Genomic DNA, 16,321 nt, shown 5'->3' on the forward strand with positions numbered 1-16,321 from the left:
ATAACTCATCTTTATGCAGAGAGCAAATACCTTCTCAGGGGCTCAACCACACCTTACAGTTTTACCCTGGTTCTCATGGGATGGCTGTAAAATTTGCTCATTTCTGCAAAAAAACGGGACCTAAAACATCAAATGACTTCTCATTCAACTTCTAAAGGCTGATTAATGACCCATAATTATGTGTTTGTGTGAAGCAAACGTCTATGAAGTGCTTGAGTTAAGAGTTAAAGTTTTTTAAGAATATGATTTAACCAGAAGGCTGCTTAAAAAAAAAAAAAAACGACCAAGATGGATGCTTAGTTCTTCTGTTTGGAGAAAGTTTCATTCCAGCCAATGAGCCTGATGTGAAGCATGGTGGTGTAGCCACATGGTTTGGGCCCCATTTTGCTGAATTTGGGCATCATAGTGTGAATTAAATCAGTTAATTCTAATAGAAAATGTCAGGACATTTGGATGTGAACTGAATCTGTGTAAAGCTTTGGAAGAAATCTGGTGTGGACTCAGATTCCTGTGAAAAACTCAGTTCCCAAAGCATTAAAAAGAGTCATTAAAGGAAGCTGAAGGAACACGATGGGAAACATGAGTCTGGAACAACTTTTATTGAGTTTTGATGCTTCAGATTCAGTGAAGTCACTCAGTGAACAAACTGAAAATCATTTCTTTGGACCAAAAAAGGCCGAAACGATTAACAAATGATTGGTTTGACTTTTTGTTGCCTTTAGCCAAACTAACTCTTCTGGGGTTTGTCTCCGACACTCATCTTTTCTCATGGAGCACTGGTGCCGATTACTGAAATAACCTGAAGATCAAAGACTTTTGCATCAGAGAGTTTATTTCTCTTGAGCTAAAAAAAAATCCCAGACCAAAAATACAGACATGTAAACACCAGGAATAAGTCCAGAATAAAATGAAAAAGGAGACGCATAAAAAGCAGAAACTTAAAGCAGTTAAAATAGAGCTTTGCCCCTAAACTGGAAACAAAAAGCAAAAAGAAACACACCTGCAAACAGCTCCTTAGCTTCAAATAAGACAATCAGACCAGCTACTAAACAATAATCCCAGTTAGAAGCGTTCCCCCCGCAGTCACCGCCCAAAAATCACATTCCAGTTTAACTGAATACAGTCACATATGAATATAGATCACGTAGCAAACATCCAGCTATAACAAGCCTGACACCACATATGGAAAAGAATGAGGCTGCCTGACTCTTCAAGTCTGAAATTCCCGATTCAAGCCAGAAAGTTCAGCTGCAACTGTGGAAAATTCAACTTTCCCTCAGGTAAAGTCCCAAAAAGCAAAGCTTATGAATGTGGGAAGATAAATATAAATAGATCCAACGAACACGACGATAAATACGTTCAGGAGGCAAAACGGTGGTTGGAAAAGTGCAAAGTGCGCACGTGGTCCGTCCTGCTCGGGTCTCCTCCATCACAGCGTGTGTTTGACGGCCGTCACAGTTTCACGTTTGTTCTGCAGGTTCTGCTGCAGCTCTCGGAGCAGATGGTCCCGCTCCTCAGAGTCCTGCAGGATTTGCTGCGGTGAAGAAGAATAAACATATAGCTCAAGGTTCTTTACGGGTGTTCGGTCTGTCCACAGGGGGGCATTCCTTTAAGTGCATTAAGAGTTCATGTGCTTCAGAGTAGAGTTTATTAACTGATAGTGCAAGAAGATGTTGGACATTAAGAGATGTAATACCGTGTTCTACCACCAGAGGGAGCCACCAACCATTCTTACAAGCTGTAGGAAGAACGCTGCATTCCTTTAAGTGCATTAAGAGTTCTGATAGCTGATAACTGATAGTGCAAGAAGATGTTGGACATTAAGCGTTGTAATACCCTGTTCTACCACCAGAGGGAGCCTCCAACGCAGACTGAGAGCTGATAACTGATAGTGCAAGAAGATGTTGGACATTAAGCGTTGTAATACCGTGTTCTACCACCAGAGGGAGCCTCCAACCATTCTTACAAGCTGTAGGAAGAACGCTGCATTCCTTTAAGTGCACTAAGAGTTCATGTGCTTCAGTGTAGAGTTTATTAACTGATAGTGTAAGATGTTGGACATTAAGAGTTGTAATACCCCGTTCTACCACCAGAGGGAGTCTCCAACGCAGACTGAGAGCTGATAACTGATAGTGCAAGAAGATGTTGGACATTAATAGTTGTAATACCGTGTTCTACCACCAGGGGGAGCCACCAACCATTCTTACAAGCTGGAGGAAGAACGCCGCAGCTTAAAGTTGGTCAGCTTTCAGAGGCTAACGCAGACTGAGAGCTAAGAGGCAGCAGAGGGCGCCCAAGTTACGCTACAGAAGTTATTTCAGTCCTTTTTAAGGATAAATCAACTCCATTCTTGATACCTGAGATGCTAAATTAAAGGCAGGCACTGATATGGACGACTAAAGGTAGGACCTTTCACTGCACTTCATTCACAGAACAGAGACTCTTTATGAGCTCTGAAATGTTTGATAACCCTTCCCTGTGTGAAAAACACATTTTATATGACCTTTTTGATCCTTCCTACAGTCGGCAGCAGGAAAATAACCACAGGAAAATGTTTCTGAAGCTTCCTCCTCTGCTTCCACAGCTCCTGGAACTCTGAGCTGCAGTTTTTACCTCTATGAGTTGGTCTCTCTTCTGCAGGCTGTCCTTCAGCCTCCTCTCCTCCCGCTCGCCGTCCTCCCGGCGGTTTTGCCAGGCCCTGTCAGCCTCCTTCTTCTCCTGGTCCTTCTTCCTCAGCTGCTGCTGGGCGTCTCTGAGCTCAGCCTTCAGAGACGCCACCGTCTGGCTGTGACTCTCCTGCTGGGCCTGGAGGGAAAAAAGAAACCCTGAGAGGCAGCAGTAAAGCGCTTCAGCAGGTGCTGGTTAGAGCTTCTCCAGCCTTTCCATCTCCTCATAATACTCTGAGTAGATCAGCATCTTCGGTGTGGTTTAACCAAATCTGGTTAATCCAACACTTTTCTAAAAGCTTGAAACTAAATAAACTTTGAAGTCATTTAAGTCTAAGAAGGTTCTGATCTCGTGCCGTTTTCCTAAACTTTCCTGCAGCGTCTTGTTTCTCCTTTTTAAATAAAAAGTGATCGTTCTGTCTTAGCTTTGCAGCTTCCTGTCGGACTTTAAAGCCGCCTGGGTGCTGATTTCTCACCTGCACCGTGTCCTGATACTCCTGCAGGGCTGTGGTGAGTTTGGTGACCTCCTCACACAGGGTGGCGCTGTGCTCCACTCGCTCTTTCAACGACTGCTGACCAATCACAGAGCCGGAGAGAGGCTGCAGGAAAATGACACGTCTGCGGTCACTAAAGTCAATATTTCCTGACAAACTGCAGAACTCAGACACAACAAATCCATTCACAGTTCAGATTAGCATGTTCACACTGGACAGATTCAAACTGTAATCTGCACTTAGATGCTGATCTGAAGGTTATTTGAGCACAAACATGAACTTCTGGCTTCATTAGTCGTTTTACTGCCATAATGTGACACATTTAACTCAATCTTTCTCTGCAGAGCAGCATGACAACAGTTTCCCTGAGATTAGGCTTTCATGAGATATTCTTGCTCCTGTCTGGTAGAAACATGCAGCTGATCTGGATTCACTGCATGCATCAGATTTTCTGCCTGTGGGACAACATGGCTGCCAAGTCCACGCATCCCGGCAGCAAAAAGCATCTGCCTGCATTTACAATCCTCGTCTACAACCAGGATTCAGCCTCTGAGGACCATGACTGGATGCAGAATATTTTCAATAAACCTTCAGCAGCCAGTTAAGAGACGTTTGTTTGACCTGAGGTGAAATTCCAGGTAAAAAGCCTGCAGAGAACTCAAACTGTTCCTGAATAAATGCTTAAAACACTTCACAACATGCAAGATGAACCAACCGAGGTTTAGCAGCCGGACCGGCAGGAACGCTCGGCTTTACAGGGTCACTGCTCTGCTCTCAGAGGAGCTTCACATCAGAAGGCTACAGCTTTTTCTTTCCTTACAGTGACCATTTCCTCTGGTTCCCACAGAAAGACTGTAAACCACCAAAGTTAGTGAACCCTCAGCTGCTGCTGCTGCCCTGGAGCATCTGAAGCTAAGTCAGCACCTGCTGGATGGAGGAGGAAGAGTTTGAGCTGTTGGTGGCAGGTTTAGAGTCAAAGAGAGGATGTTGCGTCTCCCCTAAGCCAAGCAGGTAAAGCCCAACGCTGACTGGAGCAAACACTCAGAGGAATCTAAGGTTTGAGTCAACAAGACATCAAACAGAATTATCCTCAAACATTTCTCCGATGTGGCCAAGAAAACTGCTGAGATAACGGCGGCTGGACAGGAAGAAGACACTTTATTACCGGACACCCCTCCAGCTGCTGCTGCAGGTTCTGGATCAGCTCCTCCTTCTCCTGCAGGAGGGCAGCGAAGGCCCCGTCCCTCTGTCTCCACAGCCCCCGCTCTTTCTCCACCTCCATCAGCAGCTGTTCCTTCTCCTCCAGAGCCCCTCGCACGTCCTGTGAAAACAACAGAATAAAGGTCTATTCCGTGTAAAATGCACAGGTTTCATCCCTGTTTTTTACTCTTTTATCCCTCCTTTTTACTCTTTTATCCCTCCTTTTTACTCTTTGATCCCTCTTTTATCTCTGTTTTTTACTCTTTTATCCCTGTTTTTTACTCTTTTATCCCTGTTTTTTACTCTTTTATCCCCGTTTCTTACTCTTTTATCCCCGTTTTTTACTCTTTTGTCTCTGTTTTTTACTCTTTTATCTGTTTTTTACTCTTTTATCTCTGTTTTTTACTCTTTTATCTCTGTTTTTTACTCTTTTATCTCTGTTTTTTACTCTTTTATCTCTGTTTTTTACTCTTTTATCTCTGTTTTTTACTCTTTTATCTCTGTTTTTTACTCTTTTATCTGTTTTTTACTCTTTTATCCCTGTTTTTTACTCTTTTATCCCTGTTTTTTACTCTTTTATCTCTGTTTTTTACTCTTTTATCTCTGTTTTTTACTCTTTTATCTCTGTTTTTTACTCTTTTATCTCTGTTTTTTACTCTTTTATCTCTGTTTTTTACTCTTTTATCTCTGTTTTTTACTCTTTTATCCCTGTTTTTTACTCTTTTATCTCTGTTTTTTACTCTTTTATCCCTGTTTTTTACTCTTTTATCTGCTCGTACGTGGATGATGTCCTGGTTGCACTGCAGCACCATGTTGAGCATGTCCAGGTCCTTCTGCCGGTCTCGTCCAGCCTTCCTCAGTGCCTCCACCTCCTCCTCCATGCACTTCTCTTTCTCAGTCATTTCAGCCCGCAGAGTCTCCAGTGCAGCCTGCACATTAGAAACTGACTCATGACTTCATTTAGATTTTAAAACGCACACAAAGCTGAAAGAATGCATTGATGAAAAGAAAATAAACACTTTATTCATTTCTAAATTAGACTCTTTTCACAAAGTGAAAGAAAATCCAAAGTAGCTAAAGAAAAACACCTATCACAAGACCGTCAGCCCTCGGGAGAGTTCAGCTGAATCCACCCACTCATGCTTCAGTGAGCGGCTGCAGAAGCTGAGCAGGCACTGCTGCAGTAACCAGGATCACAGACAGCCAGCTCTAACCTTGTTGTCGCACAGGATTTGCTTCAGATTGTCTGACAGCTGGTTGGGCGGCTCGGCCCCTGCTCCCGCCTCCACGCACAGTTTTCTGATCAGATCCACGCACTCCTGAAAGACAGGAAATATCTGTCTGCAAACACACTTCAAGGACGGCCTCATAACCGCATTCAACTCGTGTCTTTATCTGAAAGAACTGGGGTTTGGCTCACTGGGCATTTCTTGGATGCTTCAAAGTTTATGTTTAAGTGAAAATCAGTACAGAGGGTGAGAATAACCGGAGCCGGAGGGCTGCTTCTCCCGTTCCAGCCTTTATGCAAAGCTCAGCTACCAGAAGAATCTGAGAGCACGACTGATATGAACATGAACTGTGCTTCAGAGTCACCCAATCATGCTTTGTCTGAGGTGTGAAAGTCCTTCTCTTCTTTTTTTAAAGCCGTTTGAGTCCAAAAGTCTGCTGTAAATCATTAACAGAGCAGGAACCAGTGAAGGCAGCCATGCTCAAACAGACAGGGCGAGTGCAGCTGCCAGCGTAAGGTCGGGCAGCGACTTCAAAGACAAACAACATTCCAGTGAGCTTTGAGCCTGTGCAGCAGCAGAGGATCCAGCGCTTCACCCACCTGGATCAGCCGCTCCCGGCTGTGCAGGGAGACGCCGAGGCTCTGCAGCAGGGAGCTGCCACCCGCCTCCTCCTGGGCCGGCTGCAGGAAGGACGAGAAAAAATGGGTTCATTCAAGATTAAAGTAGTGCTGAGCAACACTTAATATTTCTATAAGTTCCACACACACAAACTATGAAGCACAGTTATTATTTCAGGACCCTGAATGCCACATTGTGGCGGTCTACAAAGTGGATTAAACTTCATTCCAAATGGGGGAGTTTCTCTGCAACTGCTGGAATATTTCAACACAAAAAGTATCCGTGCCGCCTTCTGAGCCATTTAATGACAACGTTTTATTCTTTCTTCTTCACTGTAACATGATTAAAGTCCCGAGGCCTATGAACGGGTGCAGAAAACGTCTCTGAGCCATTTAATGACAACGTTTTATTCTTTCTTCTTCACTGTAACATGATTAAAGTCCCGAGGCCTATGAACGGGTGCAGAAAACGTCTCTGAGCCATTTAATGACAACGTTTTATTCTTTCTTCTTCACTGTAACATGATTAAAGTCCCGAGGCCTATGAACGGGTGCAGAAAACGTCTCCGATGAGGCATTTAATGACAACGTTTTATTCTTTCTTCTTCACTGTAACATGATTAAAGTCCTGAGGCCTATGAACGGGTGCAGAAAACGTCTCTGAGCCATTTAATGACAACGTTTTATTCTTTCTTCTTCACTGTAACATGATTAAAGTCCCGAGGCCTATGAACGGGTGCAGAAAACGTCTCCGATGAGGCATTTGTTGAGATGTTTCAGGCTGAAGACGCAGCAGCAGGAAGAAAGCTCCTCACAGCTCTGCCTGGAAAACTCTCTCTGAGTGAGGAAAGTCGGCTACTGCACGTTCAAACCTGCCACTTCTCCCAAACATCTCCCATCAGCTCATCTCTGCTCATCATGTGACCTCAGCGGCGCTCCTTCTGACAAATCAGGCGAGGCGTCCCCCACAAACCCGCCGACGGGCCCGTTAATGAGCTCCAGCAGAAAAACCACCGAGCCTGCAGCAAACCCCACCAGTCGGGGGAGATTCCTTGTGTGGAAGGCTTTATCGGCACCTGCACATGTGCACATGCAGACACACCCTCTGCACTCCCTTCTGTCTTAGTGCCATGTTTGTGCTGAGCCAACAGTCGCACTTTAGTGCTTTATGGAGCTTCTTGGACATGTGACCGTCTAACAAACCTGTTTTTCCTGCTGAATAAAAGCCTTTGGGGCACAATGAATATGTGAGAAAAGCTCTTTCACAAGAAATTTGTATCATAAAACTGTTGAATTTCTGGTTATATGTAGCAGATGGACAATCATTATTCTCTTTTAACCGATTAAAGCAAATTAAATAATGCCTCTTTCTCTGGGTGTTAATTGATCAGAACCATGAATCAGTTAGCAGGTTGTTCGGTTCAGCTGTGCTTTGTCCGGTCATCCTCAGGAACATCTGGCAGCGCTCGGGTCTCTCTCACAGATGGTTTCCCTGTCTTTAAAAACAAATGTGCGGGAAAAGTTTGGCTAGATTAACCTGTGGGGTCCATAGGACCTCAGTTCACAGCAGGTCAATACTTTGGGAGAAGAGTTGGGCCAGAATGTGGCATTTTTCCAAAGATCACCGACTTTTGGAGCTTTCTTTCCAAGCCCTGCTGGATCTCACCACAGGAACCAGGCATTTAACCAAGAATCAGGGACATACATTACCCACCAAAGCACTCCTGGTTAATGGAGTACGACCGTGATCTTATTTTCACTTTTCTGTGTCAGTAATTCTGTGTTTATTTCCCACAAAAGCTCAAACCTCAGGATTGTACCTCAGGAACTGTCTGTAGGCCCAACATTTAACTCTTCACTGGCTGAGCAGGCTGGATGTTGACTAAGAATCTGTCGTTTCACGGCAGATACAGCACAACCCTGTGGGAAGGTGCCACGCTGCTGATTTGTGACTGCAGCTGGAACACGGTTCCTTCTTTTTACTGAACTTTCATGGCTCCGTGCACAGCAGCTCAGACCTTCCGTACACAGACAGTTTAGCAACTCGCCAAATCAACCCACGACTTTGACAAAGTGCAAACGCAGACAACTGCAGTCTCTTAGTTCTCTGAAGAACTCGGGTTGAAAATACCCAGAACTTTTGGTTAAAAAGCAACTGCAGGCTGGAAACCTGCAACTCCATGATTCAGTCACGTCTTGTTTGACTAAATCACAACTAATAAAGCATGAAAACAGTAATTCTGTAGCTAAATACCTTCTTACTCTGATTATCTTGACACATCTTAACCCAAAACAACGTGTGAGAGGACAAACTGAAGGCTTACGGAGGCCCAGTCTAATGATCCATTGACTTCAGCTGGTTTGCTGCCTCCTCGTTTCAGCTCGGCCTCCAGGGTCCTGATGCGGGATGCAGCTTGGTCCAGTTGGGCCCGCAGGTGCTTGATAGCGTTGTGAACCCTTCCAGCGCCGTTCTGAAATGACGTTTGATTTCATAATAAGATTTCATGGAATCATAGAGTCCAAGAACTACTCAGCTGGCCTCAGATCTCAACTACTCCTGGTCAAGGTTCTGTAACATCCAGCTGTTTATCTGCTCTAACATCCAGCTGTTTATCTGCTGTAACATCCAGCTGTTCATCTGCTCTAACATCCAGCTGTAACATCCAGCTGTTTATCTGCTCTAACATCCAGCTGTTTATCTGCTCTAACATCCAGCTGTAACATCCAGCTGTTTATCTGCTCTAACATCCAGCTGTTTATCTGCTGTAACATCCAGCTGTAACATCCAGCTGTTCATCTGCTGTAACATCCAGCTGTTCATCTGCTGTAACATCCAGCTGTTTATCTGCTCTAACATCCAGCTGTTCATCTGCTCTAACATCCAGCTGTTCATCTGCTCTAACATCCAGCTGTAACATCCAGCTGTTCATCTGCTGTAACATCCAGCTGTTCATCTGCTGTAACATCCAGCTGTTCATCCAGCTGTTTATCTGCTGTAACATCCAGCTGTTCATCTGCTCTAACATCCAGCTGTTCATCTGCTGTAACATCCAGCTGTTCATCTGCTGTAACATCCAGCTGTTTATCTGCTCTAACATCCAGCTGTTCATCTGCTCTAACATCCAGCTGTTCATCCAGCTGTTTATCTGCTGTAACATCCAGCTGTTCATCTGCTCTAACATCCAGCTGTTCATCTGCTGTAACATCCAGCTGTTCATCTGCTGTAACATCCAGCTGTTTATCTGCTCTAACATCCAGCTGTTTATCTGCTGTAACATCCAGCTGTTCATCTGCTCTAACATCCAGCTGTTCATCTGCTCTAACATCCAGCTGTTCATCCAGCTGTTTATCTGCTGTAACATCCAGCTGTTCATCTGCTCTAACATCCAGCTGTTCATCTGCTCTAACATCCAGCTGTTCATCTGCTCTAACATCCAGCTGTTCATCCAGCTGTTTATCTGCTGTAACATCCAGCTGTTCATCTGCTCTAACATCCAGCTGTTCATCTGCTCTAACATCCAGCTGTTCATCTGCTCTAACATCCAGCTGTTCATCTGCTCTAACATCCAGCTGTTCATCTGCTGTAACATCCAGCTGTTTATCTGCTCTAACATCCAGCTGTTTATCTGCTGTAACATCCAGCTGTTCATCTGCTCTAACATCCAGCTGTAACATCCAGCTGTTTATCTGCTCTAACATCCAGCTGTTCATCTGCTGTAACATCCAGCTGTAACATCCAGCTGTTCATCTGCTCTAACATCCAGCTGTTCATCTGCTCTAACATCCAGCTGTAACATCCAGCTGTTCATCTGCTCTAACATCCAGCTTTTCATCTGCTGTAACATCTGCTGTAACATCCAGCTGTTTATCTGCTGTAACATGCAGCTGTTTATCTGCTGTAACATCCAGCTGTAACATCCAGCTGTTCATCTGCTCTAACATCCAGCTGTTTATCTGCTGTAACATCCAGCTGTTCATCTGCTCTAACATCCAGCTGTTCATCTGCTGTAACATCCAGCTGTTCATCTGCTCTAACATCCAGCTGTTCATCTGCTGTAACATCCAGCTGTTTATCTGCTCTAACATCCAGCTGTTTATCTGCTGTAACATCCAGCTGTTCATCTGCTCTAACATCCAGCTGTAACATCCAGCTGTTTATCTGCTCTAACATCCAGCTGTTTATCTGCTGTAACATCCAGCTGTAACATCCAGCTGTTCATCTGCTGTAACATCCAGCTGTTCATCTGCTGTAACATCCAGCTGTTCATCTGCTGTAACATCCAGCTGTTCATCTGCTGTAACATCCAGCTGTAACATCCAGCTGTTCATCTGCTCTAACATCCAGCTGTTCATCTGCTCTAACATCCAGCTGTTCATCTGCTCTAACATCCAGCTGTTCATCCAGCTGTTTATCTGCTGTAACATCCAGCTGTTCATCTGCTCTAACATCCAGCTGTTCATCTGCTCTAACATCCAGCTGTTCATCTGCTCTAACATCCAGCTGTTCATCTGCTCTAACATCCAGCTGTTCATCTGCTCTAACATCCAGCTGTTCATCTGCTGTAACATCCAGCTGTTTATCTGCTGTAACATCCAGCTGTTCATCTGCTCTAACATCCAGCTGTTCATCTGCTCTAACATCCAGCTGTTTATCTGCTGTAACATCCAGCTGTTCATCTGCTCTAACATCCAGCTGTAACATCCAGCTGTTTATCTGCTCTAACATCCAGCTGTTTATCTGCTGTAACATCCAGCTGTAACATCCAGCTGTTCATCTGCTGTAACATCCAGCTGTTCATCTGCTGTAACATCCAGCTGTAACATCCAGCTGTTCATCTGCTGTAACATCCAGCTGTTCATCTGCTGTAACATCCAGCTGTAACATCCAGCTGTTCATCTGCTCTAACATCCAGCTGTTCATCTGCTCTAACATCCAGCTGTTCATCCAGCTGTTTATCTGCTGTAACATCCAGCTGTTCATCTGCTCTAACATCCAGCTGTTCATCTGCTCTAACATCCAGCTGTTCATCTGCTCTAACATCCAGCTGTTCATCTGCTCTAACATCCAGCTGTTCATCTGCTCTAACATCCAGCTGTTCATCTGCTGTAACATCCAGCTGTTCATCTGCTCTAACATCCAGCTGTTCATCAGCTGTTCATCTGCTGTAACATCCAGCTGTTCATCTGCTCTAACATCCAGCTGTTCATCTGCTCTAACATCCAGCTGTTCATCTGCTCTAACATCCAGCTGTTCATCTGCTCTAACATCCAGCTGTTCATCTGCTCTAACATCCAGCTGTTCATCTGCTCTAACATCCAGCTGTTCATCTGCTCTAACATCCAGCTGTTCATCTGCTCTAACATCCAGCTGTTCATCTGCTCTAACATCCAGCTGTTCATCTGCTCTAACATCCAGCTGTTCATCTGCTCTAACATCCAGCTGTTCATCCAGCTGTTCATCCAGCTGTTCATCTGCCTGCTCACACAGGAATGAAAGCACTCACCTCTCGATGAAGCGGCAGGTACTCGTCCCTCAGCTCCATCAGGACGTCTTCACCCTCTTCACCCTCTTCATCCTCTCCATCCCTTCGGTTTTCTCCGCCCCCAAAGTTCAGCCTCCTGGTAACCATCGGTGACGCCACGCCCCCTGCTTTGACCATGGAGCTCCCATCCTTCCTGGTGAGAACGGGGATCCTGCTCCCACAGGGGGAACTGACAGGCTTCCCCTCAATGCTTCTCAGCTCTTTCAGTACAAAGTTGACCGACGGATCACCTGGTGAGTCATCGCCATCGAGCGAGTCCAAGGACTGAATGGACTCGGTGCGGGACGACGCTCGCAGGGAGACGGTGGACGCCGCGAGCGACGCCGGGCTGGAGCTGAGGGACGGCGCCTTGGAGAGGGAGAGCGGCATGCTCTGGGACTTGTCCCGTGACAGAGCGAACGGGGAGAAGGGCTGGAAGGGTAAGTGGCGAGGAACCCCGCAGACAGACTCGTAATCGGAGTCAGACACCCGTAAAGAATCGCAGCCTTCGCATCCTTTTCCCTTTCGGCATCTTTTGCCCGTCCTGATGAAATACGGACAGGCGTCCCACTTCTCGGACCAGCACTCGTACTCTGAGAGCGCCATGTTCTCCTTGAGCATCTCCCGGTAGCCCTCCTTCTCCTCCTCGCCATCCTCCTCGCCGCTCTGGGAGTCCTGAGGATGCCTCTGGCGGTGGTTCTGGCGCACCCACTGCCTGATCTTGTCCCTCTCCTGGGTCAGCTTCTGGAGCCGCTCGGTGGACAGCACCCTCACCCTGGCTATCACCGTGTCGAACTTGAACACCCGCTCCAGGACCGATACGCATTTCCCGCAGACGAACTCGCCCTGGCCACTGCCCCGGGGCACAGACTGGCCCAGTATGTGGGTCAGCACCGCCAGGATGTCCACGCCTTTGGATGAGGAGCCCAGAGACAACTGGGACATGGAGAGAGACACCGAGGAGCCCAGAGATAAGGTGCTGCCTACAACAGAAACAGAAGGTTTATTTCAGACGCCCAACAGGACCGGTCTACCCTTGATTCGATCCTCCGGACTCACCCCAGGGGCTGCTCTGCGAGGACCTGGACAGGCTCCCCCCCCTCAGGGACTCTGTTGGGGTCTGAGGCTGGCCGCTCCTCTTGCTTTGACCCCCGAACAGCCATCGCCGTTGGTTTCCCTGGAGATCTCCTCCACATATTCGGCACAGGGCGTTTTTACCTTTGGAGGACATCGTGGAAAAAAGGGCCGACGCTCGCTTTACTGGAGTCCAACTGAAGCAGGAAATGCTGTTAATTAAAGCAGAAAAAACTGAAAAATGATCCATTCTGAAACATTAATGTGAACAAACCACCAATCTGAGTCATTCAAACGCACCAAGACATTATTCTACATTTTATTTAGCATTTTATTTACCATTTTATTTAGCATTTTATTCAGCATTTTATTCTACATTTTATTTAGTATTTTATTCTACATTTTATTTAGCATTTTATTCTACATTTTATTTAGCATTTTATTTAGCATTTTATTTAACATTTTATTTAACATTTTATTCTACATTTTATTTAGCATTTTAATTAACATTTTATTTAGCATTTTATTCTACATTTTATTTAGTATTTTATTTAGCATTTTATTTAGTATTTTAATTAACATTTTATTTAGCATTTTATTCTACATTTTATTTAGCATTTTATTCTACATTTTATTTAGTATTTTATTTAGCATTTTATTTAGCATTTTATTTAGCATTTTAATTAACATTTTATTTAGCATTTTAATTAACATTTTATTTAGCATTTTATTCTACATTTTATTTAGCATTTTATTCTACATTTTATTTAGTATTTTATTTAGCATTTTATTTAGCATTTTAATTAACATTTTATTTAGCATTTTATTCTACATTTTATTTAGCATTTTATTTAGTATTTTATTTAGCATTTTATTTAGCATTTTAATTAACATTTTATTTAGCATTTTATTCTACATTTTATTTAGTATTTTATTTAACATTTTATTTAACATTTTATTCTACATTTTATTTAGCATTTTATTTAGCATTTTATTTAACATTTTATTTAGCATTTTATTCTACATTTTATTTAGCATTTTATTTAGTATTTTATTTAGCATTTTATTCTACATTTTATTTAGTATTTTATTTAGCATTTTATTTAGCATTTTATTTAACATTTTATTTAACATTTTATTTAGCATTTTATTCTACATTTTATTTAGCATTTTATTTAGTATTTTATTTAGCATTTTATTTAACATTTTATTTAGCATTTTGAGCAGAACAGACTGAAGACAACATCTGGATTTGTACACTTGGTAGTAAATGGGTTTATAGTTCTCTTCTTCTCCCGTCCTAATGGCAGCATTAGTTTTTCTGAGTTGAGATGACGTTTAATGGTTTAAAACAGACGATCCTATTATGCTACGACGCTAATCCATGATATAGCAAGAGATCAAGTCCAGCTTTAGGTTAAGGAAACAGCTTTGTGTCGTAGAGCACCTTAGAAACAGCATAGATCTGTCAGAGGTTATCAATGAAAAGAGAGAAACAACCAGTAATCCACTGCTTTTATCATTAAAGTCATTAACTGATGTTGATGCCTTCAAAACTACAGATTTAAATGGTTTTGGGGATAAATGGAATGAAATAAAAAAATATTCCAGGCTCTCCTTTCATCTTACATCGACTGTAAAGTGCTAAAGAGTTGATTCACTTCCAAGCAGCCAGACTTTCTGAGGGTCCTTCAAAGTTTTTCTCTGGACATTTTCTGCTTTTTCACCCATTTTCAGTCCTTGTACCTGATGTTTTTTCAGTGTTTTTTCTTTGTTCAGCCACTTAACTCTGACCTTTGAACCCTTCAGGCAGAAAAAAGGCTCCTAACTCAAGGGATGAACCAGTGTTGTGTCGACACAGAACAGACAACTTAGCAAAGAAGCCGTTTTAAACTGGATCTTTAGGCTCTTTGTCACAAAGACACATCATTTGTTCCCATTTCTTTAGCTGCATCTATGAAAAACAGCAAAGAAAACACAGTTTGACAGACAGAAAATAGGATTTCTGCAGCAACAAGGTGATTCCCAAAGAGCTATTAGCTGAAAACTTGGCATATCTCAGCATGGTGTGCAGTGTGTCCTTAAAACATTTGAGGAAACTGGACAAGTGGAGGACAAAAGAAGAAGTGTCAGGCCTAAAAAACTATCTACAGCAGATGAACAGGATCTGAAAGTGATGTCCTTAAGAAAGAGGAAAAAATCCAGCTGTGACCTGACAGGACCTGAGAGATGCATCTGGACCTTCAGCTGATCCATCTACTGTTGGCCCAAGCCTCATCAGAAATGGTCTCCATGGAAGGGTGGCTGTCAAGAAGCCGTTCTTAAGGAAGGGAAACAGGGAGAAAAGGCTGAGCTGTGCCAAATGACACAAGAAGTGGACTGAAAATCAGTGGCAACAGGTCTTATGGAGGGATGAATCCTCCCCAGAGCCCGGACCTCAACATTATTGAAGCAGTGTGGGATCATCTGACAGAGAACGGAACAAAAGGCAGCCCACATCCAAAGAAGAGCTTTGGGATGTCCTTCAAGAAGCCTGGAGAACTATTCCTGAAGACTCCTTAAAGAAATGACAGAAAGCTTGTCTCAGAGGGTTCAGGCTGTGTTGGAGAATAAAGGAGCTCAGACCAGATATTCACTTTAAAGCTGCTGAGAACTGAGAAAAAAACTGTATTAAAAATATTCATTACATTCATTTCCTGAAAACAAGAAGGAATGAGGGCAGGCTAAAAACTTCTGTGCTTTATATGTAAAGTGGACAAATCCTCTGAGGAGAGATGGCATCTTACAGCTTCCATTTAAACAGCATTTAACTGTAAAAATGACGTCACACAGAGGCCCGTCTGGCAGGGACCTCTCATTAAAAAGAAGCTCTGACTTGATGCTGGAGCTCAAACACTTTTCAGCCTTTCCACGCACACGCAGGGAGGTTCGGCGGGCCTCCTGGGCTCGGACTCACGGGTTTCTCGGTCTTCTCTGGGTGTTTTAACCGTTCTGGAGCTGCTGGGTGTTCACAGCAGTTCTCCGGCCGGGACACGTCGACCTTGAGCCACGCTGTCAGTGATTTCACTGTCCATGAATGAAGCTTTCCAACATTTCCGCGTCGCTCTCGCCGCTCACAGCAGGTCCAGGGCCCAACCTTCAGCCATTCAAACCCTGTTAAACCAACACAGCGCGAGCCGGGCGCGAGCTCCTCCCGCTCCGCTGGAAACTGGCTCAACTTTGGTCTATTTTAAGCGGCTGTGAAGGTGGCGTCAGCCTGTTGCCGGCCTCAGCTCCGCAGCTGGACTCCAATCACAGACACAGTCAGAGCTTTTATTTCAGCGCGTGAACTTACCTCCGGGCTGCACGCGCTCGCCGCTTCACAGTCCGTCACGCGGGCTCGGGACCTTCATCGTCGCAACTTAAACGAGCCGAAGTCGCGATAACTGTCAAATCAGAGGTTCGACTCCAACGAGACCTGAGCTCGAGCCGCGCCGTGACACACCGGAGCTGAGCGCGAGCGGTGGGTGTCACCTCACT

At 44.3% G+C, this 16,321-nt stretch overlaps 1 protein-coding gene across 2 annotated transcripts; it reads right to left on the reverse strand.

Annotated features, from left to right (window-relative positions):
- Nucleotides 1-607: 607 nt before the first annotated feature.
- On the reverse strand, nucleotides 608-16,321 carry LOC140315928 (uncharacterized). 2 transcript variants are annotated; one of them, XM_072393541.1, is made up of 11 exons: nucleotides 16,137-16,321; nucleotides 12,788-13,014; nucleotides 11,711-12,711; nucleotides 8,531-8,677; nucleotides 6,189-6,269; nucleotides 5,575-5,679; nucleotides 5,140-5,289; nucleotides 4,326-4,481; nucleotides 3,143-3,265; nucleotides 2,614-2,805; nucleotides 608-1,534 (listed from the first exon to the last, which is right to left on the reverse strand). In XM_072393541.1, the coding sequence occupies exons 2-11, from the start codon at nucleotides 12,957-12,959 to the stop codon at nucleotides 1,430-1,432; spliced, it is 2,232 nt and encodes a 743-aa protein (XP_072249642.1). In that variant the 5' UTR covers nucleotides 12,960-13,014; nucleotides 16,137-16,321; the 3' UTR covers nucleotides 608-1,429. The 2 variants fall into 2 exon arrangements, with proteins under 2 accessions (XP_072249642.1, XP_072249643.1); XM_072393542.1 differs by lacking the exon at nucleotides 16,137-16,321 and adding an exon at nucleotides 15,759-15,988.

The sequence above is a fragment of the Leuresthes tenuis genome, unplaced genomic scaffold, assembly GCF_036924035.1.
Source record: "Leuresthes tenuis unplaced genomic scaffold, fLeuTen1.0.hap1 SCAF_10, whole genome shotgun sequence".
NCBI lineage: Eukaryota > Metazoa > Chordata > Actinopteri > Atheriniformes > Atherinopsidae > Leuresthes > Leuresthes tenuis.

What these genes read in the sequence shown, in the direction of transcription:
- LOC140315928 (XM_072393541.1), bottom strand. Translation starts at nt 12,959, where the DNA reads ATGTCCTCCAAAGGTAAAAACGCCCTGTGCCGAATATGTGGAGGAGAT. An exon ending in GCCGGGAGCGGCTGATCCAG is followed by an intron (nt 5,680 to 6,188) that starts GTGGGTGAAGCG and finishes CCTGTCTTTCAG; the next exon opens with GAGTGCGTGGATCTGATCAG. An exon ending in AGTATCAGGACACGGTGCAG is followed by an intron (nt 2,806 to 3,142) that starts GTGAGAAATCAG and finishes TTTTCCCTCCAG; the next exon opens with GCCCAGCAGGAGAGTCACAG.